Source organism: Juglans regia, chromosome 2, assembly GCF_001411555.2.
Source record: "Juglans regia cultivar Chandler chromosome 2, Walnut 2.0, whole genome shotgun sequence".
NCBI classification, from domain to species: domain Eukaryota; kingdom Viridiplantae; phylum Streptophyta; class Magnoliopsida; order Fagales; family Juglandaceae; genus Juglans; species Juglans regia.
In genome coordinates, this window is record NC_049902.1 from 1885135 (window position 1) to 1909668 (window position 24534).

The 24534-nt window shown below is 36.2% G+C and overlaps 3 protein-coding genes and 1 pseudogene across 3 annotated transcripts; 1 reads left to right on the top strand and 3 right to left on the bottom strand.

Moving 5' to 3' along the window:
- The first annotated feature begins 1570 nt into the window (after nucleotides 1-1570).
- On the top strand, nucleotides 1571-8478 carry LOC109000788 (rhodanese-like domain-containing protein 11, chloroplastic). The gene is made up of 10 exons (XM_018977790.2): nucleotides 1571-2035; nucleotides 2387-2482; nucleotides 3877-3984; nucleotides 4973-5069; nucleotides 5354-5393; nucleotides 5471-5545; nucleotides 6649-6736; nucleotides 6864-6931; nucleotides 7651-7723; nucleotides 8023-8478. Exons 1-10 carry the CDS (start codon nucleotides 1832-1834, stop codon nucleotides 8104-8106), a joined length of 933 nt encoding a protein of 310 aa, XP_018833335.1. The 5' UTR covers nucleotides 1571-1831; the 3' UTR covers nucleotides 8107-8478.
- Nucleotides 8479-8775: 297 nt separating this feature from the next.
- Nucleotides 8776-10880, bottom strand: LOC109000784 (cytochrome P450 71A1-like). The gene is made up of 2 exons (XM_018977787.2): nucleotides 9744-10880; nucleotides 8776-9628 (listed from the first exon to the last, which is right to left on the bottom strand). The coding sequence occupies exons 1-2, from the start codon at nucleotides 10671-10673 to the stop codon at nucleotides 9002-9004; spliced, it is 1557 nt and encodes a 518-aa protein (XP_018833332.1). The 5' UTR covers nucleotides 10674-10880; the 3' UTR covers nucleotides 8776-9001.
- A 1639-nt stretch (nucleotides 10881-12519) lies between these two features.
- LOC109000777 lies at nucleotides 12520-13302 on the bottom strand. The gene has a single exon (XM_018977778.1). It carries the CDS (start codon nucleotides 13300-13302, stop codon nucleotides 12520-12522), a length of 783 nt encoding a protein of 260 aa, XP_018833323.1.
- A 2289-nt stretch (nucleotides 13303-15591) lies between these two features.
- Nucleotides 15592-18533, bottom strand: LOC109000790 (annotated as a pseudogene).
- Between the last annotated feature and the right edge of the window lie 6001 nt (nucleotides 18534-24534).

The window sequence follows — 24534 nt, forward strand, 5'->3', positions numbered from 1 at the left end:
ATTCAATTTGGATTTGCCTACCTTTGACAAAGTTAAATGTACAATTCAATTTGGATTTGTCAACTATATGTGACAAAATTAAATATACGAGAACTACAATATATACAAATAAATTATATAAAAATAAATTTATAAATTAATATGATTTTATAACATTCGTTAGATCTATTTTATAATAAAAATAATTTTATAATCCAATATATCATATCAAACCACATTAGATAGGGAGAGAGTACAGATCCTATACAATTTTCTTTAAGGTATTCCATTGATTTAATGAAATTCTTCTAAAATTTATAAAGAATGATGTGTTTGGATATTGGAGTGAATTGAGATGATAAAATATTATTAGAATATTATTTTTTAATATTATTATTATTTTAGAATTTGAAAAATTAGAATTATTTATTATATTTTATATTGAAATTTAAAAAAATTATAATAATAAGTTGAGATGAGTTTGGGATCCAAACTCAGTCCTTGAACTTGTGCTATGCGCAAAGGTAGCTGATTTATTAAATAAAGCTTCTATATAAACTAATAGAACAATTAAGGGTATAGAGGGATCAAAGTAATTTTGACAGTCAAGAATAATAACTAATTAATTAATTCTATGATCTTTTGGTTCTATTTTCTGATTGTTTTCTTTATACACTGTAAAAAGAAACTTATTTTGCAAGAATATTTTTTATTTAAAACATAGTTATATAAATAGTTGTAAAAATAATTGTGCCTGTATCATTTGAATCACCCACAACTGTCACAGCCGAAAAGAAAAATTAAAGAAAAGAGAAAATTCAAAACAAAATATAAAATCACAACAACATCCACAATACAATACACATAAAATTGGAAACGACAAGAATAAATAATAAAAACCACACGACTGTAGGCCCGTGGCAACTACGAGAGGGACTCAGGAAGAGAGAGTCTGGGAAGAAAAGTAGGAGGATGAGAAAAAGAGGATGTGGGATATGTCACCGCAGCAACTGTGAGAGGAAGAGAAGGTTTGAGAGGGTAGCAACGCAGAGAGGAAAGAGAGAGGGGGACGAGAGATTGGGAGAGAGGGGTTACGTTTAAGGGCTGGTTTGGATTTTGAGATGTAATAAGATGATTTTAGATAAAAAATAAAAGTTGAAAATTAAAAAAAATATTATTTTTTAATATTATTATTATTTTAAGATATGAAAAAATTGAATTATTTAATATACTTTATGTAAAAATTTAAAAAAATTATAATAATAAGATTATATGAGACGAAACGAGACGAAACATTTTTTGAATTGATCCCAAATCAACTTAATTTCATATTATATATAAAAATAACAATTTTATTATCAAAACGGAGTTATTTTGATAACGAATTTATTTATTTTATTTATTTGAGTAATGCTATTCTATCGTTTAGAGTAGCATGATCTAAGTGTATATTTTTATTTTTACCTTTTTATCATTTAAAAATATTTAAAAAATTAATATATTAATAATCATTTCTTTAATTATTAAATAAAAAAAATTAAAATATATAAAATGTCAAAATAAAAAGACAAACTAAGTGAGCAAAATAATATTTTTCTATTTACTTTTCCAGCGGACAGGAGCCCCACCCCAACATAATGCGGGAGGGGTTGCCGGCACCGCCCCTACTGGGCCGGGACGGTGGACCCGGGGTGGGGGAGGGTATCCCGAGGCCCACCCCTAATCTTTAGGGGATTAATTCTGTCCCGTGCAGAATACAATCCCGGAAAAAGCATATCCTTACTTTTTTCAAGTCGGATTACTAACGGATAAGCAATTCCAAATCCACACTTTTTCAGTCTCCCCCAAGACAATGGAAGCTCTGGGACTTCCCTCTCTCAATTCTCATAACATTTCATGCTCCAATTTTCAAGTCCAAAATGTTTCCAAAAATCCGGAAAGAACACATTATTTCAGTTCCTTAGAGCTATCTTCTCTGAAACCCAGACCCTTTTGTTACAGTTCGTCAGAGCTGTCTTCTCTGAAACTCAGACCCTCATGCGGAACACCCCTTTTGGTACGTAAAGTTTCTAAATTTTCCAAGCCCTAATGAACGGGCTTCATTTGATTATTTGTTGGTGTTTTGCTTCTCTCTAGTTTGGTTGAGGGAGAAAGAGAGAGAATAAAAGACGATTTTTTTTTTCTATTTATGTCTTTTAACATTTTATTTTTATTTTTATTTTGTTTAACGAATTTTCAACTTGAAAAGAGAGTTTGTGGTAGCATACAATTTTTTGAAATATGTAAAATTTTTAGGATCCTTTTTCGGGGTTTCTTCTTGTTAAATTTTCATAGAAACCAATGTAGCTTCTGTGATCGACTCTTCGCTCCATAGTTCTAATGTGAGTAGTCTTTATGGCTCATTTAGCACAGGACTGCTGTTCGAATGCAAGTTGATGGAGAAGATTATGAATTGAAGCAAATGAAAGATATGGCTGCTGCCAGGAAGAGATGGGAAGCTCTGGTATATTATATCCCAAAGTAACAGACTTCTATGTTTCTTTGGGCAAGGATAGATGAGTTAGTAAGAAATTCAAGCATTGATGTTTTTCTGATGGATGCATTTTAAGTTGCACTTTGGTTTTGAAGGATTGCAATGTCTTGTTTCAGTTGAATTGTGGCCGTTATTAGTAGCACTAAGCCACCTAAAATTGAGTTTATAGCTCCTGCTTATAATCAAAATCTCCATTAATCGAGTGATGGTTCTAACTCTATATTACATTGGTGTGAGAGGATTCCAAATTCTAATAGAAAAGAAGATTAGTGGGTGAAAGAAAATGGGACAATTTGGATAATCTATATTAAATCCGATGCCATATAACATCCCCAATATGTCTATTCTCGTCTATAATCTTTCAAAAGGCAAGCTAGTGTTACCTTTATCATATAGTAACTGTTGAGATGAACAGAAAGGATGATATATATATATACACACCTATATATATACTATATATAAATATGTGTTTATATTTGGTTAAGTGAACAAAAAATATGTTAAGCAATGATTTGCAATTCTATTGGAATATAATGGTAGGTGATAAGGTGATTGCCTTGATATTCATTTTTTGAATTATTTTTCAGAAACTTAGACCATGTATTTATTGTAAATACATTGTTTGTTAGGAGTTTGTGAAGATTTTTTTTATAAGTATTAGAAGATTTTATTACTAGAAAATGCAAAAAGGCATAACCCAAGTACATAAGACGTATACAAGAGGATAACCTAGTTAGCAGTAGGAAAACATACAAGAAAATTATGAAAGTTAAGCCCACTGAAATCTGTAGAGGTTATTCAATGGAAAAAAGGCATGAAAAGAAACTTTTAAGCTCTTCTGTTGTCTGTTCGCAATTCTCAAAAGTTCTATCATTCCGTTCCCTCAAAATATACCACACTAGACAGATAGGGGTCATCTTCCACACCACTACAATTTGTGGGCTACCGTGTGTTCCTATCCAATCGGCAAAGAGGCCTACTATTCTTCTGGGCATAACCCAACCCAACTCAACCCAACTTTACCAAGTTAGGAATCTTTGAAGAATATGAGTGCTTTGACAGTTATGATCTATAATATTATTGGCTATCAGTTTTTTGGGGCTTGACTTGAAATTTTGTTTATATATCCATTCTGATTAAGGGGAGTAAGATTCTCAATTTGAAATATATGAAGACCATTGTGCCTTTCTTGGTGCATACCTAATGCAGGGAGGCCTAACTTTATGGCTGTCTCCTAGATAACTTGATTGTGCCAATCTTTGTATCAACTGCAGTTTATTCAGTATGATTGTGATAATAATTCCTAAATGAATTTGTATTGTGTAGCTCAGGGAAATCAGGTTATGTTTTACTGTTTTCAATAGGTCAGGGAAGAAAAAGTCAAAGTTCTTACTCCAAGGGAAGCCGGTTATGCAATTCAGCTATCTAACAAGACCCTCCTTGATGTCCGTCCCTCTATTGAACACAAAAAGGTGGGCAGTTTATCGTTCATTTGTTTTTTTGTATATAATTTACACTTGAAAATCCAGATCCTCCAAGAATATATATATATTTTTTATAGTTAATAAGAAAGTTTTATTACCATGAATAGGCAAAGCCCAAGTATACAGGATGTATACAAAGGAAATACGTACATCACACTAGGAACAAAAAAGAGCCTAAAGCAAATCCTGAAAATTATCATCATTCAGTACAAGAGCCTTGGCCCACGAACCCAAAGTACAAAAGAAAAAATCCATAAGGTCTCTTAAAGAGCGTTCTTTGTCTTCGAAGCATCTCCCATTCATTTCCAACCAAAGACACCACATCAAGCACAAAGGAATCATCTTCCATATGGCAGCCACACTAATTCTCCCCTCAAAACCATTCCAACATGCGAGAAGATCAATCACTTCCTTCAGCATCACCTAAACAATACCTGTCCAGCCAAAAATCTCATTCCACTAAGACTTTGCCACCTCACAATGAATAAAGAGATGATTTATAGATTCACCATCTTTCTTGCACAAGAAGCACCACTCAACCATACACATGCCACGCTTTCTTAGATTATCCATGGTCAGAATTTTCCCAAGAATAAATTTTAGAACTCTCACTTGGCTTTAGCTCACTCCTTATTAGTTCCACGTGAACGTGCTTAATCACCTAACTCTTATTATGTTGTTTTATAGTTAATTGTGATAATTAATATGATAGCTTGCATTGGTGATAATCATATACAGGTATAATATCCAATTCCTGGAGTACAATTAACTAGTTCCTTAGTTCGTATTCATTCATATAACAAGTTCTTGTTGCTAAACTGTATCTCAATTATTGTTTTTTAAAATCTTTTTCTTTTTCATTTCCTTTTACTTCCATATCCTGTTTTGCTTAGGAATTTTTACGTAGCATCATGTCTCCTTGGTTATTTTCTTTGACATAGTTCTTGAATATCATATATTTTCCCGTGTTTTGAAGGCGTGGGTTAAAGGCTCAAGGTGGATTCCAATCTTTGATGTTGATACCAAGCTTGATGTTGGAACTCTGTCCAGAAAGATCACAAGTTTCATGATGGGTATCGCACAACCTTTGCTACCTTGCATTCCGTAATCGATACACACATGCCCGCGTGCACGTTCACACACATACATGTTCTGCCAATGTTTATGGATCGCCTAATAAAGCATCATTGAACAATGTGTTTATCATGGTTTACTGTGAAAAGGAGAGTAGTTATTTTGGTGCAGAGAGACTAGTATGAGTTTCACTGTTGTTCATGGAAACCTGGTTCCTTTATTAGGATAGGTTTCCCATGATTTTGTGCTGGTTAGTTTGTTAAATTGACTATTTTTTGTGTAGGAGGTTGGTGGAGTGGCATGCCAACATTGTCTTACAACGAGTATGTGAGAAATTACTTCTTTAGATTTACTTGTCTATACAATGACTGCCATTTGTTGTTTTTTCTTTCTTCGACAGCCAATTCTTACCAAAAGTTCAGGAGAATTATCCAAAAGATACAGACCTTATTGTTGCATGCCAGAAGGGGTTGAGGTGAGGAGAATTTTCAAAAGTTCTTATCATTGTCTATACCTGTTGGAGGGAATTACAACTTTGATGGGCAGCATTGTATTTTTCTGTTTAAGTGAGATTATTTATGTTAAGCTGCGAAGCAGTACATTCAAGATGTAACACTTGCATTTATGTTGTCAGTTTTGCTATGACTGCAAGCTCTTTACATGGGCCTTTTCTCTCTCTTTACTCTCTTCTGTGGTAGATTTCTTTGCCTTAGTTTTTATGAAATATAAATATGTGGAATTGATGGGACCATTTGAGAGTCAAGAGATATCCAGAGAAACAATAGGCAAAAGAAGGCTTTAAGTAACAGTAATGAAGTTAATTTCCTCGAAAAATCTATGATATGGAGAGATCTTCATGATTCTTTAAACCATGAGATGCTTGAGTCATCGCTGAGCATGAAACACTAATATGAGGGATAAACAAGAATAATGAAATACTGCTTCAGTTTTGCAGATTTTATCCAATTTGGTCTTGATCTCTCCAGACAGTGGCTGTCCCTTGGCCAGGATTTATATGGCATACCCCTGTTGTTTGTTCAGGTTGGAGTATGTTCTTGGATTCACTCCAATCATTTATCACTACAGTGAAGCATATATTCCATCTTGGGTGAGAAACAGAAGGGTGCCACTTAGAGGCCTGCCTGAGACAGTCATAGTATGTGTTGGCATCCTGCATATACTGATTAGATAAGACACTTTTTTTTTTTTAAAGAGGACGGTATCCCAACTTTATTAATTACCCTCGCTTATGGCGGAGGAATACCTTGTACATATAGCGAAACTTGGGGGCTACAAGGAGAAAAATAAAGGCCCAAACCCAAGTTCCTAAAAAGAAATAAAGACCTTATATAGATAATTAGATATTACAAGAAAGAAAAATAAGGAAAAACCTATAAAATTTAATGCCTAATAGTAAGAAGACCAACAGTGTTTTATCTAAAATATAAAATTTAGATAAGACACTGAGGGATGCCAATCACTACTAAAGAATAAATCCAAATACTGTTGGTATAACATGGAGAATGGTATTTGTTATCTCCTCCCACTTATCTCATTTTGTAGTTCATTATAAGGCAGGTCTCTAGCTGCTTGTGAGCTACTTTATAATGCCGGCTACAGAAACCTTTTCTGGGTGCAAGGGGGCCTGGAAGCTGCAGAAGAGGAGGTATTTGATATGAGAAGTAGAGGCCTTCCCTTTTTATTATCGATTTATTTCCTGCTGGTTTTTGTTCCTTTTCTGTCAATCAAATATGAATAAGGGAAGATACTAACACTCATTTTATGTGGAGCAGGATCTTGTTATCGAAGGTCCTCAACCTCTTAAATTTGCTGGAATTGGTGGGGTTTCTGAGTTTCTTGGGTAACTATTTACTACTTTTCCTATTTTCCTTTGAAATTGTATCATAAAGAATTGTTATGAGACAATATCGTACATGCTATAGTCTGTAAGTTACCCAGCTGTGAGACATTATAGTACGCCTCATTCATATGGAAATATATAAAATTCCATACTACAGATTAGTACACATTATACTACATGCAAGTTTTCCAGCACCCAGTCTCACCTGGCACTTGTCCTTTGGGTTAGAAAATGATGCTGGTACGATCTACGGCTGATCTACTTCATTAAGAAAAATGCATCCACAGCTGATCTCTAGACTGCCATTAGATGAATTATCCAGTAGATGCCAGTAGATCAGATTTGGCATTATTATCAGACAATGGTTCTAGTTCCTCTGAACAATGAAAAGCAAGCTGGTCTTGTTGCTGGTTGATTTCACATATCTGAGTACAATGGTGCTTCCATAAGAATGGAGTGTGTGGGTTTCGTTGTGGGTTGAAGACCTTCTGAGGGCACGTCTTAACCTGTCAATATAAAGGGGAAAATAATATTTCCTGATTTCTTCATCAAAAACATTTCCTGAGTTTCTCTCTGTCATCTCTAGCTTGAAAGACAAACTTGATTGTGTAACATGTTTTTTAACGTATTTTCTGCGGCACACTTTATTGTTGAACTGATATGTTCTACCAACATTTATTAACGAGTGAATCCAGAAAATTTGACATTTTTATTTCCAGTTTTACTGATCAACAAAGAGATGCAGCTTCGAGACTAGGTTGGAGTTACCGACTAGTGTTCTCTGCCCGGCTGGTAATTATTCTCTTTCTGACATTTCTTAAACTTTAAACTACTTAGGCTTGGTTTGGATATAAGAGTGATCTCAAATCGTCTCATCTAATCATTACAATTTTTTCCAAATTCCCACACAAAATATAATAAACAATTCAACTTTTTCAAATTTCAAAACAATAATAATATTAAAAAATAATATTCTAACAATATTTTATTCAACTTTTAAATTTCATCTCAACTCACTAGCTAAACGGCACCTTAGTCTTTACTTTGTTACCTTGTAAAGAGTATATGACGTTTGATTGTGGATGGCACAGGTGGGGATCTTTCTCGTTGCTGATGCGTTGTTTTTTGGCGCTCAGCAAGTGGGCCATTATCTTCAGGATCTAAGGTCTCACTGATGTTCAGAAAATGAGTTTGAATATTTGATTCAACTAATAGAGAGAGCGGTTTGCAGTTCTGGATCACCTTATGAAGACGAGTTTGCCAATGATCGTGAATTTTCCTTTCCAGGGTATTCCAAGAAGCCAAAATGCATATTTTCTTTTCCAATAATGAATACCCCATATTACATCTTTTCCAATGCTTTTGAATCGTCAAATTTCAGCAGTTTTTTTTTCTAGCATGTGCTGTTTTGGAGCTAATCAAGAGTGATTGTCTATGCAAATTTTGTTGAAATCTTTGTGGAGTTGCTAAGAGGTTACATTTGATTGCCTTGTAATGTATAGCTTCTGTCAGCCCTATTGCTGGATAATTTATCCTTGTTTCCTTTATCTGAGTTCTAGACAACTTATGGACGTGTCCATTAACTCTAGCTTACATATATTTATTCCTGTGGCATCCATAGAAGATGAGATGAGGGAGAATAGGTTGGTTATCAATGCTGAGTTTAGCTCTGGTGACAAGTGTGTTTATTTGCATTTTCCAATGTTCAACGCATAAGCCTTGTAAATTAGCTCTCGTAGAGTAATATTTCTCCCTTTCATGTTTGAGCTCAACGCAGATGAGGTTCACTACAGAAGTAAATTCGAGCATTGTCCACAACTATTTGGGAGTTGGATATTCCCAAATGTAGGCAAAGGATAGGTAGATTATTATTTGAGATTATAAAACATTACACATACAAACACACCTATATACCTATTTGGGAGATTGGTTATCCCTAAAATATGCTGACAGAGTTGAAGATTCTCAATTGACATTAAACATTAGATGTCTTTATCCGAAAATTCAAATAAAAACATCAGAGTTCCTTATTCGAAAATGCTCCATGCGACAGCTGTTGATCTAGTATCATCATTTGTTTTGTCCAACTGGAAAGCGCGGTTTGGCAATGACGATTAGGTGAGCTATCCTATGCATTGTGATGCCGAAAACTTCTGACATATCCAGATCTTTGGGTGTAGTGCCAGGAGGAAGCTCCCAATCAAAGCTGTGGAGAAGTTGAGCTAGAGCGAGCTCAATTGTTGCTTCTCCAAATGCTATGGCTGGGCAACTTCTTCGTCCAGCGCCAAAAGGTATTAACTCGAAATGCTGCCCCTTGAAGTCGATAGTGCTATCCATAAATCTTTGTGGTTCAAATGCATTTGGATTTTCCCAAGATTCTGGGTCTCTTCCTATTGCCCAGGCATTGACGAAAAAACGTGTTTTGGATGGAATATTGTAGCCATCAATGCTGACATCTTCCATGGATTCTCTAGGAACTAATACTGGAGCAGGAGGATGCAGCCGAAAGATTTCTTTGATGACAGCTTTAATGTAGTGCAACTGGGGCAGATCACTCTGTAAAACAACTTCTCTATCTCCAACGACGCTTCGTACTTCGGCTTGTGCTCTTTCCATGACTTTAGGGTTCATGATAAGCTCTGTCATTCCCCAGTCAAGGGTGATGAACGTTGTATCAGTTCCAGCAGCAAACATATCCTGCATAAACAGTAATGATACTAATATCATTATAATCCGTATGACAAAAATCATTCATACTCATTAAGTTGCACTTTTATAGCTGTGATTGAAGTAAAAGAGAGTCTTCACTGACCAAGATGATAGCCTTTATGTTGTCTGTGGTAAGTGGCATTTCATCATATGCATTCTTCTGTAGATCGAGTAACACATCCACAAGGTCCTTGTGCTCCTCTGTCTCTCTTTTGGGATCACGATGTTCAGTCAAAAACAAGTCGAAAAGTTGATCAAAGCGTCGAAAAGTATCTTGAAGTCTGGATTTCATGCCCGTTAAGCTGTGTACAAATTCCATAGAAGGGAAGAAATCTCCAAGGCTAAACCCTCCAAGCAATTCCTGATACTCCTCCAGCATCTTTTGGAACCCATGCTGATCGTATTCTCCTCCTCCCGAGAAATCCCTTCCGAATGCAACCCGACAAAGAACATCATTTGCGTATAGTCCAAGGATCTTGGTTAGATCGGTGGTGCCAGGATAGAACTCTGAAACTCGACGAACCAAACGAGCTACTTCTTCTTCTCTAACAAAGCTATACGATTGAACTCTTCTGATACTAAGTAGTTCAAGTATGCATATTTTTCGAATATGCCTCCAATAAGCACCATAGGGGGAGAAGACAACATCGGTGCAATTGTAAAACAGATGTTTTGCTGAAAAGATTTGTGGACGACTCGACAGCGCAAGATCATGGGTTTTCATCACTTCCTTGGCCAGTCGAGCCGATGAAACTACCACTGTTGGGATCTCACCAAGTTGTAAGAAAATTATTGAACCATACTTCTTTGCTAGGTTATGGAGAGAGAGATGAGGCATGTTGCCAAGCTGGTGAAGGTTTCCAATGATGGGCAGCTTTGGAGGGCTTGGTGGGAGGTTGGATCTTTTCCTTGACTTCTCCTTGAAGAAAAACTTGAGCAACACCGCTAGGAAAATGGATGCAAAGAGTAACATGAAGGGTTGGAAGCTTTCCTTTAGCCATTGCAGAGAAGCCATGAGAGTTTTCATAAGCATGAGTGAGTGTATGGTTGTAGACGGGGGTCATCCATACATATTTGCAGCTGTGGCTATGAGCTTTTCTCTAGTGAATTTATTTATTTTGTTTTTAGTGTTTACTTTTCCAAGTTTTCCTCTGCCAATTTTCCATAGGCGAAGTGCAGGGTGACATGAGTGATCCGGACTGACAGTAACACTGAAACACTGAAATTTGAGCAATTGACCCCGTTGCATAAATTTGAGCAATTTGAGAAATTTGTAATTTCCAAGACGAGTTGTTTCTCTTTGTAATATTCTAAGAATTTTCATTATTATAAATATTGATAAATTGACTTGAATGTTTTAGTTAAAAAAAAAATTTACCAGAACACTCATAAATTGACTTGACTTTAGAGTTATAAATGAATCAGTCTATTCAATAGTTCATTCGGTAATCGTCCGGTTAAAGTCAAATCGAACTCGACTCGTGAAAAAAAGAAATTGTCCGTGAAATCAAATATCTGCTCGATTAATAAATGACACATACCCAAAAAAAATTGACTCTACTCCGCTAAGGCTCATTATGGCCCGCTCTTTTATTCCTGATTCAACTTGATTAAAACTCATTCATATATTGTTACACCTATATATATATATACATACATATATATATATATGTATTAGCTAATAATATAAGCATAACACTTTTATAATTGAATATATAATATTTAACCTAATTACTTATGTCTATATATTAAATATATTTTATAACTATATTTTATAATTTGTACAATAATTAGTCGATAAGATTTAATTATTTATATACTAATATATGAGAAACATGTATGAAATAGATATATGCTATCATATTATGTGTATGTAATAATAATTTATTTAGGCATATAATATATTGTTATTATGGATAAATATCAACTAGTTAGATATTAATTAAAATTCAATAGACGTTCTCCTTGCTAGTTGTACAAATTAAATATTAGATTTTTTTTATTTATCTAATTTATTTATTAATAAATCTTATTAAGAAAATAAACAATTCGAGCCGAGCTCGATCTCAATTTTGGGATAAGTTCGAGCTCGATCTCAATTTTGGGATAAGTTCGAGCTCGAGTTGAGAGTTTAGTTTACCGAGTTGAACTCGAACAAAGAATAAATAAAAATATCAAGCTCGAGCTCGAGTATTTTGACTTGAGTCGAGCTAGGCAAGCCAACTACTAGCTAGCTCGGTTCGGTTCAATTACATTCCTACCTAACTTAATATAGTACGTCAAATTGTAAAATTATTTTTATTGTAAATCAGATCTAATATATCATATGAAAGATTATCAATTTCCGAGTTTACTTTTATGAAATCTCTTTATAACCATAGTACTTCTTAAATAATGTTACAAACTTGTAAACAATGTTAAAATCAATCCTAAATGTTAATATAGAAAGAAAAATTCTATATATCACACCATCATCTAATTTTTATCTCATTATGTAAGATGTAGCACATTTATCACTATTGGATAATATTTTATTGGATGATTATTTATCTTCTAATAATGATAAATATATCACATCTTACATAGTAAGATGAGAATGCAGTGTATAGAATAACTCATATAAAAAAAAAAAAATCTATACACCATACTATCATTCCACTATGTAAGATATGACACATATATTACTATTAGATGATCATTTATTAAATAATTCTTTAATATTTAATAGTGATAAATGTTCTACATCTTATATTTTAAAATGAAAGGGAGATAACAATATAGTGTATATGATTATTCTATAGAAAATATATCACAGCTCATTAATGGGTTTGGCCGTCATTTTTTTTTTTTTTGAAATCAAGGGAAATACATTTCATTGATTAAACAGTAGTACAAGGTTTGTCTGACATTACAACAGCCATACACTCGGGTAGGCCCTCTTCTAACAGCACTCTTTCACTTCTAGATCTAATAGCTACTTTTGCAGCTTCATGAGCTGCCTTATTACAGCACCTAAGTACAGAGGATAGTTGCCATAACGGAGACAAACTAAAAACCTGTTTTAAATCCTCAGTAACTTGCCCCAGCCAAGAGTTATCTTCTGCATTTGACTTGACAGCATCTACTACAGCTTTTGCATCCCCTTCGAATTCTACCATATTGAAACCCAGTTCTTGACAAAGTTCCATCGCTTTCAAGAGGGCAACACTTTCAGCCATGAAAGCTGAGGCTATATTATCCCTTGGGGCCACCAAAGTAGCCTGCAGGTCACCATTGCTGTCTCTGATAACAACTCCCATACCTATCCTTTCCTCCTTCTTATCAAAAGCAGCATCAAAGTTAGCTTTCAGGAAAGGCCATGTTGGTGGTTTCCATTTCAGAACCTCAGTCACTAACTGGTTTCTCGCAAAAGTACCTGGGGTCTTACAATGTACCTTTCTAAAGAGACTCAAGTCAGCCTTTGCTAGTTCTAGGATCGTGGAGGGGCTTTTAAACTGGTTTTCAAGAACCATTGCATTTCTTCTGTTCCAGAGCTGGTGGAAAGTGACTGCAATAAGCTCTAACTCCTCCTTCTCCAATCTCGACCACAAGGCAGACCATAAGGATTGAAAGTCAGCAAAATTACTCTGCCATTTCTTCACTGGGCTACCATCTCCACGCATTACATCAGCAGCTGCAGGACATGTCCAGAGTACATGAACCACAGACTCTTCCTCTCTATTGCAGATTGTACATAGGCAGTTATCAACAATATTTCGTCCTATTGTGTTGGACCATGGTTGAGAGCTGAAAGCAATATTAGAAGAAGGTACTCATCCTACACTTCTGAATGGAGAGGAAGCAAGGAGGGAGGTACAAGAGCTTCGGGGAGCAGGCAGAAGGGAGAAGAAATAGAGGGATCCGCTGGGAGCTCAGCTCAGGGAGGAACACCGAGTAAAGCTGATCAGGGGCAGTCTACTGTATTCGTTCGGGATCCCAACGATGGAGTGGGAGCATATCGAGGAACAGAAACAGCGGCAGCAGAAGGGGGTATGGGAGGAACAGACACAGTTGATGTGAGTGAAGAGATAGATGATGGAGAGTCTCAAACAGTGCAGAGAAAGGAAGAAAAGTGCATTCAGGTTAGGGAAACGGGGGGGAAAGGTTCAATTGAATTGAAGGGCCATAATGGGCTGGGTACCGAGGACGGGCCTAGCAAGGCCCATATGGCCAGTCAGGGGCCCAGAGCAAGAGAAATTGAACTTACTGAGGAGCAAACGTCTATTAGGCAGTTAAGAAACTCGAGGGGGAGTAGGGAGACGACAGAAGCACTACGGAGTACCACCCTGCTGAGAGGGTGTGGAAGGTGGAAACGTAGGGCTCGGGATCATGGCAGAACTCATACGGAACCTTTGTTGCCAATTGGTTTCAAAAGGAGGACAGAGAGGGGTGAAACAACTTCAGCATTCCCGAAGAATAACAAGAAGAGTCGAAAGGGGGTACGACCTAGGATGGAGATTGTGTCACTGGATAAGGTGGAGGCTGCGATGCAGCCCCGCCAAGAGATATGAAAATTTTAAGTTGGAACTGTCGGGGGCTTGGGAACCCCCGAACAGTTCAAAGCCTTCGCTTGTTAGTGAAGGACAAAGTGCCCGATGTGATTTTTCTAATGGAAACCAAACTTTCTTATAGTCGGGCTCAAGGTATTGCTAAGAGTTTCAAGTATGAAGGATGTTTAGTGGTGGAGGCTATTGGAAGAAGTGGGGGGTTGATGCTCATGTGGAGACAACAAGATACACTAAAGGTGATTAACTACTCTCAACGTCACATAAATACCATGGTTATCGGGGAGATGGGCAGGAAAGAATGGCTGTTAACGTGTTTCTATGGTCATCCAGATGCCAACTTAAGGAAAGGGGCTTGGAGATTACTTTCTTCCTTTAGACCAGCGAGTGGGGGATGGGGTGTTATAGGGGATTTCAATGAAATCCTTTCTAATGATGAGAAGGTGGGGGGAAGACAAAGAAGCAAAAATCAAATGGAGATGTTTAGGGAAGTGCTGGAAAAAGGGAATTTGACCGACTTGGGGTGGAAAGGGGAGAAGTTCACATGGTGCAACCGACATGAAGACGAATCATTTATTAAAGAAAGGCTGGATAGAGTTGTGGCGAACCCCGAATGGAGAGCTATTAACAACGATTTCAAAGTGGAAACTTTGCCTGCTGTCTGTTCAGACCATAGGCCTCTTGTGTTGGAATGCTTGCAAGGGATTAGATGGAGGAGGAGGACTAATTTCCAATTCAAGTATGAGGCTAACTGGTTTAAAGAGGAGGGATGTAGAGATATTATAGAAACAGAATGGCTAGTAGGGAGAAGTAGCTTAAGTTGGCTGGAAAGAGTTCGAAACAAATTGGAAGGGTGCAAGAGGGGTTTACAATGGTGGAGCAGGTCTTTAGCAAGGGAGAGAACAAATGCTATTAAAGAAAATACCTCTCTACTAAGCAAGCTTCAGGAAAATGAGGGCCCGAAGAGCATGAAACTCCAAAAAAGAACTCAGGAGGAGCTCGGTTTTCTGCTAGAACAAGAGGACCTTAAATGGAAGCAAAGGGCAAAAGAAAAGTGGCTGGAAGGCGGGGGGATAGGAACACCAAATTTTACCATGCTAGTGTGAACCAAAGAAGGAAAAAGAATCTCATAAAAAAGGTAGTGGACAGAGAAGGACAGGTTTTAACTGATAAGAGGGATATTGCACGGGGCTTCTGGGAGCATTTCTCAAAAGTTTATGAATCTTCCCAGCCTTCTACAAGGAGTATCGAACAATGCCTGCAGGGAGTGGAAGTAAAGATAACACCCGAGATGAGAGGAGAGCTTGAGAAGTGTTTTTCCAGCGTGGAAGTGGCAGTAGCACTCAAGCAAATGGCACCCCTCAAGTCCCCAGGGCCAGATGGGTTTGGTGCGAGTTTCTTTCAAGATCACTGGGAGGTCGTGGAACAACCCGTCTCACCATGTAAAATCCACCCACAGCTAAAGCATATTTTTGGCAGCTTTTCGTACTTGAAAGTGACCCACACCTTTTGGCCCTGAACATTGTGGAAACGGCCCCTCGCTATGGCTTTGGTTAGTGGAACTTTCACCCTTACTCGAAGAGCCTTTCCCCATCCTATGCCGTCTTCACCGACATTCACCTCTAAAACCTTCCCAACTGAGCTGCCGATCTGTTTTCCACACTCTTCCGTCATACATCCTAAAGGCAAACTATGGATTTGCAACCAAAAGAATTCGTGGTCCACAGGAAACTTACCTGGTTGAAGGACCCCATCATAATGAATCAATAAAAACAGGGCGTTTTCGAACAGCCACGGTTTTCCTTCAAGAATCCGATGTTTATCTACTTGAGTCGCAAAAGTAATCACGAATACGTTTACCTCCACTTCTTTGAAAGTCGCTCGTTTGCTTATTCTCCATATCCTTGCATTGTGCTTTCTACAACTTCCATATTGATCACCCGATCTGAGCAGACTTTTCCGATCAAACTTCCATATTACACAGCTTTAGAAATAGTTTCTAACAATATTTTACTTTATAATATTTTTATTCAATTTTTTTCTCATTTTTTAAAATCTCATAAAACATCTTAAATCAAACTATTTTTGTATGTTATTTTTATTAATAAAATTGCTCCATTCGTGAATTTGTCTTGGCGTAATTCTCTGTTAATGCTTCATAAAACATTAGTGAATCATGTCTAATCTTATCATGTATTTAAAACACACACATATATATATATATATATATGTATGTATGTATGTATATTACTCGGCCAAGTTATAACGTATTTTTAATCTCAACCGTCATGATCATTTTTTTTTTCTTTAAAAAAAGGGTACTTTATATTTCTTAATAGAATTAAGAAATAAAAATTATTCCAACTTTGGAATGATTAAATAGCCTTAGAATATCAACACTTTATACTTTCATGATCGATCATTGTCGGGTCAAATCTGACAGTTAGATACACACCCAAGCTTACACATAGAGGCCGACATATCTATTTTGAAACTTAGTTCGGTTGAATATATATATATATATATATATATATATATATAGGCTAGGGTTGTAACTTTCTTATTTCGATACAAAAAGTTGCTTGTTATTAAATGATGTTACAGCGTTAGTGCCGTCCTTTGATTCCTCCTCTGTTTTCATACAACTTGTGATGAAGCATAGCGTGAAGCATTATGGTTCGTACTGTCCAACCGGAAAGCGTGGTTTGGCGATGACAATTAGATCAGCTATCAGGCCTGTGCATTGTGATGCCGAAAACCTCTGCCCTGTTAAATCTTTTAATGCAGTAGCGGGAGGTAGCTGCCAATCAAAGCTGTGGAGAAGTTGAGCTAGAGCCAGCTCTATACTTGCCGTTCCAAATGTGATTGCTGGGCATATTCTTCAACCAGCGCCGAAAGGTATCAGTTCAGAATGCTGCCCCTTGGAAATCGATGGTGCTGCATATAAAGGATAAACCTTATCGTTCAAACATATCTGGATTTTCCCATGATTCTGAATCTCTCCCTATGGCCCAGGCATTGACAAAAAAGCGTGTTTTTGCAGGAATATAGTACCCATCAATGCTTACATCTTCCATGGATTCTCTTGGGGCTAATAATGGACCTGGAGGATGCAGTCGAAAGATCTCTTCGATGACAGCTTTCAAGTACTGCAACTGTGCCAAATCACTCTCTAAATTAAACAACTCTTCTATCTCCTACGATGTTTTGTACTTCTGCTTGTGCTCTTTCCATGACTTTGGGGTTCCTTATTAGCTCTGTCATTCCCCAGTCAAGGGTGATGTATGTTGAATCAGTTCCTGCAACAAGCATGTCCTGCAATAACATAATTCATAAAACATAATCCGCATGATAAAAGTTAAGCTACAGACTGATCATATATAACAAGTTGGGACTTGTAAAAGAAATATTCTACTCGCAAGTCGGTGTGGAAGACACATTTCGCACTGTTAACTTGGTATGATTTAATTTGTAAGAAAAATTTAACATTTGAATCTACAAATTAAATCTTATCAAATTAAATTAATGGTAGGGACAAGGTTAGTGAAAAAGTGAAAGTCTTTCACTCACCAAGATGGTAGCCTTTATCTTATACCTAGCAAAAGGCATTTCGTCAGATCCATTCTCCTGTATGTGAGTAACACATCCACAAGATCCTTGTGCACATTTGTTGTTCTCATTGGATCCAGATGTTCACTTACTAGCTGGTCAAAAATTTGATCAAAGCGTCTAAAAGTCTTCTGGAGTACTCTTGATTTCGTGCCTGTTAAGCTGTGTATGAATTCAAAGGAAGGAAAGAAATCTACAAGGCTAAATCCTCGAAGCAATACCTGATACTCTTCCAGCATCTATCCCTTCCGAATGCAACCCGCGCGAGCTACTTCTTCTTCTCTAACGAAGCTATATGATTGAACTCTTTTGGCACTTAATAGTTCAAGTATGCATATAATTTTCCGAACATGCCTCCAATAAGCAGCACCATTGGGGAGGAGGCAATATCAGTGCAATCATAGATGAGCTGTTTTGCTGAAAAGGATTGGGGACGGCTTGATACTGCAAGATCATGGGTTTTCAATGCTTCCTTGGCTACTCTAGATGATGAAATCACCAGTACTGTTGAGACCTCACCAAGTTGTAAGTACATTAATGGACCAAACTTCTCCACCATGTTTCGGAGAGAGATGAGGCATTTTTCCAAGCTGGTGAAGGTTGCCAATGATGGGAAGCTTTGGAGGACTTGGTGGGAGATTGCATTTCCTTCTTAATTTATCAATGACCAGTACTAGGGAAATGGATGCAAAGAGCAACAAGGGTTGGAAGCTTTCCTTTAGCCATTGAATAAAAGCCATATTGTGATACCCCATATGATATGGATAATGATAGGTGGTGTATGGGATCCCACATTACTTGGGAAGGAGAAGTTCTTGCTCTTTATAAGGTTCCAATGGGGCTCTAATTGTATCATTGACTATTCCTTTTAGAGTATAGGCCATATGGTTTGGGCCTTCCATTGGGGCATTACAAATGGTATCAGAGCCTATCCCAACCAGAAATGTGAGACTTGAGCCGTGCCACCTATTATGGACAGGCCCGACGAGGACGTCGGGAATTTAAGGGGGGTTGATTGTGATACCTCATATGATATGGATAAGGGTAGGTAATGTATGGGATCCCACATTACTTGGGAAGGAGAAGTTCTTGCTCTTTATAAGGTTCCAATGGGGCTCCAATTATATCATTGACTAGTCCTTTTGGAGTATAAGCCATGTGGTTTGAGTCTTCCATTGGGGCGTTACAAATGATTGTGATACCTCATATGATATGGATAAGGGTAGGTGGTGTATGGGATCCCACATTGCTTGGGAATGAAAAGTTCTTTCTCTTTATAAGGTTCCAATGGGGCTCCAATTGTATCATTGACTAGTCCTTTTGGAGTATAAGCCATGTGGTTTGAGTCTTCCATTGGGGCGTTACAAATGGTATCAGAGCCTATCCCAACCAGAAATGTGGGACTTGAGCCATGCCACCTACAATGCACAGGCCTGACGAGGACGTCGGGAATTTAAGGGGGGTAGATTGTGATACCTCATATGATATGGATAAGGGTAGGTGGTGTATGAGATCTCACATTACTTGGGAAGGAAAAGTTCTTGCTCTTTATAAGGTTCCAATGGGGCTCTAATTGTATCATTAACTAGTCATTTTGGAGTATAGGTCATGTGGTTTGGGTCTTCTATTGGGGCGTTACACATATGATCATGAGTTTCCACAGATACCAGTGGCTCTAGATGGCCATACTCCATTGTAGATTTAGTTTAACTTTTTATTGATCTGCCACAGATTTGTCTATATGTACTAGTTAAGGACGTGTTACACACCACCAACTGTATGGATAATCTGTAACAAATGAGATGGCTGCATTGGGTGCTTAGGTGTACTCCGATACCTAAGTTAGAGAGAAATGTCCTCAATATATGTATATGAATGAATCAACGTGTTACCTTCAGGTATAATTTATAGGAGTATGAAGATATTGATAACGACAAACTCTAGAGTTTATCTTGGATAACTCTCGAATAAATCGGTAGGATAGCTTTCCTAACTTATTAGAGTTGTTATCTAATCTTTATGTTATTCACCACGTGGTTAAAATCCAATCTCTAGGCTTGCATAGCTGATTCGACTCCTGAGGTATCAAACTTGAACCCTCCAACGCATGTATTTATTTTCCCCAAGACCCTAAATATTCCTTCCAATAGGGTTGTGCAGAAAAGTGTAGAACCCGTTCCGTCCGATAGATCTGACCCGACCGTCCGAAAAATACGGATTGAACTAGTTTGCGGGTTGAACCTGTTAAATGTCTAAATGATCCGACTATTTCTTTTCTTTCACACGATTCTTCTTCTTTTCTCCACAGCCCTAAAACCAACCCCCACCAATCTGGAGCAAAGTGCCGACACCGCAAGCAATCAAGACAACGAGAATTGAGTGTAAAATCAAGAAATCAAGGGGTATGAAGCCGCGTACAAATTACCTTCCGCCGATTACTTTTGGAGCTTGAGGACATAAAATCGAGGTACGAATTGGTGAATGCAGCTGTGTAAATCAAGGGGTATGTGTGTTTCTCGGTCGTTTTGGAGGTGGTTTTCCTATGCCATAGACTCGCACTTTCTGACCCATCAAACTCGTTCGTGGACCAACGAGAAACACTTGCGGTTCTTCAACACCATGGATGCCTCGTTTGTGCTTGCAGTGTTTGATCCTCTTCACCTGGACCGTCACTTGCTGGACAGCTTGGAGTCAACCTTAGATTCGAAGACGCATATAAGAGTAAAACACGCCCCAAGTAAAATTAATATAAATTATTGTTTTGATCTCCGAGTGGAGCACATGCAATCTCTTGATCATGTTAATGGGCTTTTCATATAGTCATGGTGGAGGTAACAGATTGGAGTTTTGTTGCCTTTTTGGACTTAGATATTGGCTATGGAAGTTTTGCTTTCGAGTGGGTTGGAGTTGAAGAGGATCAGTTTGACAGTTACAAATGATTGCTGTAGAATTTGAGAAGAAACGGGTTGGCCCGACTCATGTCGGGTCGGGTCGGTTTGTGTATCATGTGAAGCAGTTCGGGTCGGGTCGGCCCAAATAGAGCACGAGTTGCTCGGGTTGTAGGCCTACCTTCCAATACCCTACCATGCATATAATTTGTATCAATTAAATATAAATCCATAATTCGGACCCAAGTGTTAATTAAGCATATATATGATCTGACTCAAGCCAATAATAAAAGATGGCCACGTCGTTGGCCCTTCATCGACGGATCACGATATCCTACCAACCACGAATACAAGTAAGGCAAAACATTAAGGACAAGGCTACTCTGCCGCCCAGTCTTATTTATTTATTTTTATTTTTTTGCTTTATTTTTATATTTTTTTAATACATTTTTATTTTTTAAAAAAATAAAAAAATATACTAATACACTTAAAATTATTTTTTTAATCACTAAAAAAAAAAAATAATAATAAAAAAATAAAAAATAACCAGCATCAAACTAAGTGAACAAATCAAGTAAGCAAAAAAGTTTTTCCCAAACATTAATGACTGCTGATCACCACACAGCTCATATGGTACAGAGCCGTGCGCTACAGCACGAGACCGATCAAAATATGTGGTCAAAACTCATCACTACCTACCAATCAAAATTAGCATAAACGATCAGTCAAAGATCCGTGGAGATAATTCAAAACTTAAATTAATAGAAATATAATGTAAATTTTAATATTTATTTTATATCTTTAATACTACCGACTCCCATTATTAAACTCATACTTAAAATTTCATATAAAGTCTGCAGGTTTATTAAGAAAATTGAAATAGCGGCCTTAATATATTTTATTATATATGTATGTGTTATATATATATATATATTACATATTAGTTATATTTTATATACTTAATTATATATTATTAATTTATTTATAGTTTACCTTATATATTTAATATATATGTTATGTTCCAAAAATATATATAGAATAATTTGTATAACAATATAGCATACAACTACAACTATTAATTTATTATATTATCTATATGTATTAAATAGTTTAGTTTATTACATTTATCTCGTGTACTATTCTTTTAATTTATAACTATAAGTTATTTTTATAAAAAAGTTATACCATAAGAATCAAAATTCTTATGGTTGAATAGTTAAATGGTTTGTGTTTTTTTGTAAAATTTAATTTTTTTATTAATCAAAAGATAAGATTAAAAAATCTCAAAATAAAAAATCGAATTCGAGCTCGATCTACTCGATTTCGAGTCGTTTGTTTATTTTTAGTCGGGCTCGAGTCGAATTCGAACAACATTAATAACTAACAAATTGAGTTCGAGCAATAATATTCGAATTTTAGAGTTCGAGCCGAGTTCGAACGAGCAAACATGTTAATCGAGCTCGAGTATGCTTGTTCGAATTCGACTCGATCGACTCGGTTCGTTTGTAGCCCTAGTGATGCTTATTTTGTGGTATTTTTGTTTTCTTTGTGAATGCTTAGAGCATTAGTATTGGATTATTCAAATGCAAATGCAAAATTTGCATAATATGACATGATTTTGCATTTGACTATTCCACTTTAAATTTATTCCCACATTTGATTATCTATATATTAGTCAAAATAATGATAAAATATTATAAATTTAATAATATTTTTTTTTTCAATTTTTTTTTGTTCTATTAATTTTTTTTCATAGATTAAGACCTATATGTCAATATTAATATTATATAATATAAGACTTAGAACAAAGATCAGCTTTGAAAGTGCACCAATTTTTTACTTTTTTTTTAATTTTTTTTTCAATTTTCATGGAAGTGCACCACTTTTCATTCTAAACCTCAGCACATCTAATCAATGTCCATATATTACAACAAAGATCAGCTTTGAAACAACCAAAGTAGTAATGCAACGAGGTCACCAGTATAAGCTCTGTTTTCTTGCATACAATATAAACTCAAAAACATTTACTATTATTTTTCCACAAACAATTTTCAATTTTTACATAGTTCAGCTCAAGCCACCATGAACAACCATTCTTAACCTTGAACCACTGCGTTATTGAAGAAAACAGAAATATACAAACAACAATAGATCAATATGCACGTGACTCCCAAACTAGTGCAGAAAATCTTGTTGTAGCAGTAAGGAAAATATTTAACCTTCATTCTTTTCAACTCTCACCACCTTAGTCACTGATTAACCTTGTTTTAGACCACTCAAAAGGGTATCTCAGCCACCACAACAGTTGTAATTGAAGCACACAAATAGTAAAACAGAAAAATCAAGAAGAAAATCTGCAGTTGTTCATAAATCAGTTTAGTTCAAGCTCTCGGGTCTGCTCTTTCCATTATCAATCTCATTGCTATTGCTAGCCATTATCAAGTTATATATTTTGGTTGCAATTCTCTTCCTTCCAAAACAACTAGCTATTATCAAGCATGTAATTCAAGATAACATAAATGATATTCCTAAGTACAAGGACACGTAATATATCTTCTCAAGCATGCTAATCCTAAGTACAAGGACATGTAATATATCTTATTTGTTCTCCTCTTTTATTGACAACTATGTATCTATTTGACTGCCGAAATATATTTGACAACAGATCATGATCATATATATTTGACTACCAAAATACATTTGATGATCAAAACTGAAAAATATATTTCCACTCTAACTGAAGAAGCATTAAGACTGCATCAATCATGAAACGAAAGCTGAAGGGCCTAAAGCATTTGAGATCTATTATTATTTGACTACAAATTATATTATACAATCCAAAACAAAAATTATTTCGACTAAAAAACTGAAGGGCCTAATATCTTATAGCAATTCTTTGAAGGCAAGGGGCAAGCAGTTTAAGCTACATCCATAATTAGATTTCCCAACCAAATTGTGTTACAATCTGGATGCATATTAAGTTTCCCAAATTATGTATATGATAGATGTTTATTTCTCTCGTCATTTAAGAGATACCATCCAGATGTCATGAAGGCAAGGGGAAATAGTACGAACATCATGCCATATGTTTATCACTGACAGGAAACAGAGTTTTCATTTTATTGTGTAACATATGTGCCAATTTGTTGAATCTTTTATAAACGGGAAATAAAAGATTATGCAGCATGAAACTTCCAACTATCATTTGGGTCAACAAAAAAAGAAAAGAAAACACACATACTTACCACGGTTTGGTTTCCAAGGAAAATGAGAAAATTGAAAAAGAAAAACTAAGGAAATGATAAAAAGATTCCAAGGAAATCGGACTACTAAAAAACAAAGCAAAAGAATAAACATCTAAGAAAAAAAGAACTACACAAATCGAACTTGTGATAAATATGAAAAGAAAGTTTGCTTATCCAAAAAAAAAAAAAAAATGAACAGAAAGTTTGAAAAAGAAAATGTAAGCTTAGAGAGAGAGAGAGAGAGAGAGAGAGAGTAACCTTGGTGAGAATGTGTAACAACAGACTAAAACTAAGATCAAACAACTTGAATTACTGATCTTCGAGGGATCAGAAACCTCCACTTCAATTCACTTTATTATTCAATGTGTTTACAATGAAGGAAGGCTTCAGTATTTATAGAAGCCTTATGATGATTAACAACGGCTACAAGGGGGTATTATAGTAATGTGCAATGAGTAAGTAGGGATACAAAGGTACATTAATGTTATAAAAGAACACATGCATGTCACGTGACTAACTAACTAACTAACTAATTCACTGCTGCTTGAACAATGAACACCTCGCTTCTCTTCAGCTCGAGCTTGCTTCCTGTCGATGAACTGGACATA

Bases quoted from the DNA above. Each gene is read 5' to 3' on its own strand.
- LOC109000777 (XM_018977778.1), bottom strand. From the start codon at position 13,302: ATGCGTGGAGATGGTAGCCCAGTGAAGAAATGGCAGAGTAATTTTGCT.
- LOC109000784 (XM_018977787.2), bottom strand. From the start codon at position 10,673: ATGCTTATGAAAACTCTCATGGCTTCTCTGCAATGGCTAAAGGAAAGC. The intron at 9,629-9,743 runs GTCAGTGAAGAC...CTGTTTATGCAG, and splicing joins ACATAAAGGCTATCATCTTG to GATATGTTTGCTGCTGGAAC.
- LOC109000788 (XM_018977790.2), top strand. From the start codon at position 1,832: ATGGAAGCTCTGGGACTTCCCTCTCTCAATTCTCATAACATTTCATGC. The intron at 5,394-5,470 runs GTATGTGAGAAA...TTTCTTCGACAG, and splicing joins CCAACATTGTCTTACAACGA to CCAATTCTTACCAAAAGTTC. The intron at 5,546-6,648 runs GTGAGGAGAATT...ATTATAAGGCAG, and splicing joins GCATGCCAGAAGGGGTTGAG to GTCTCTAGCTGCTTGTGAGC.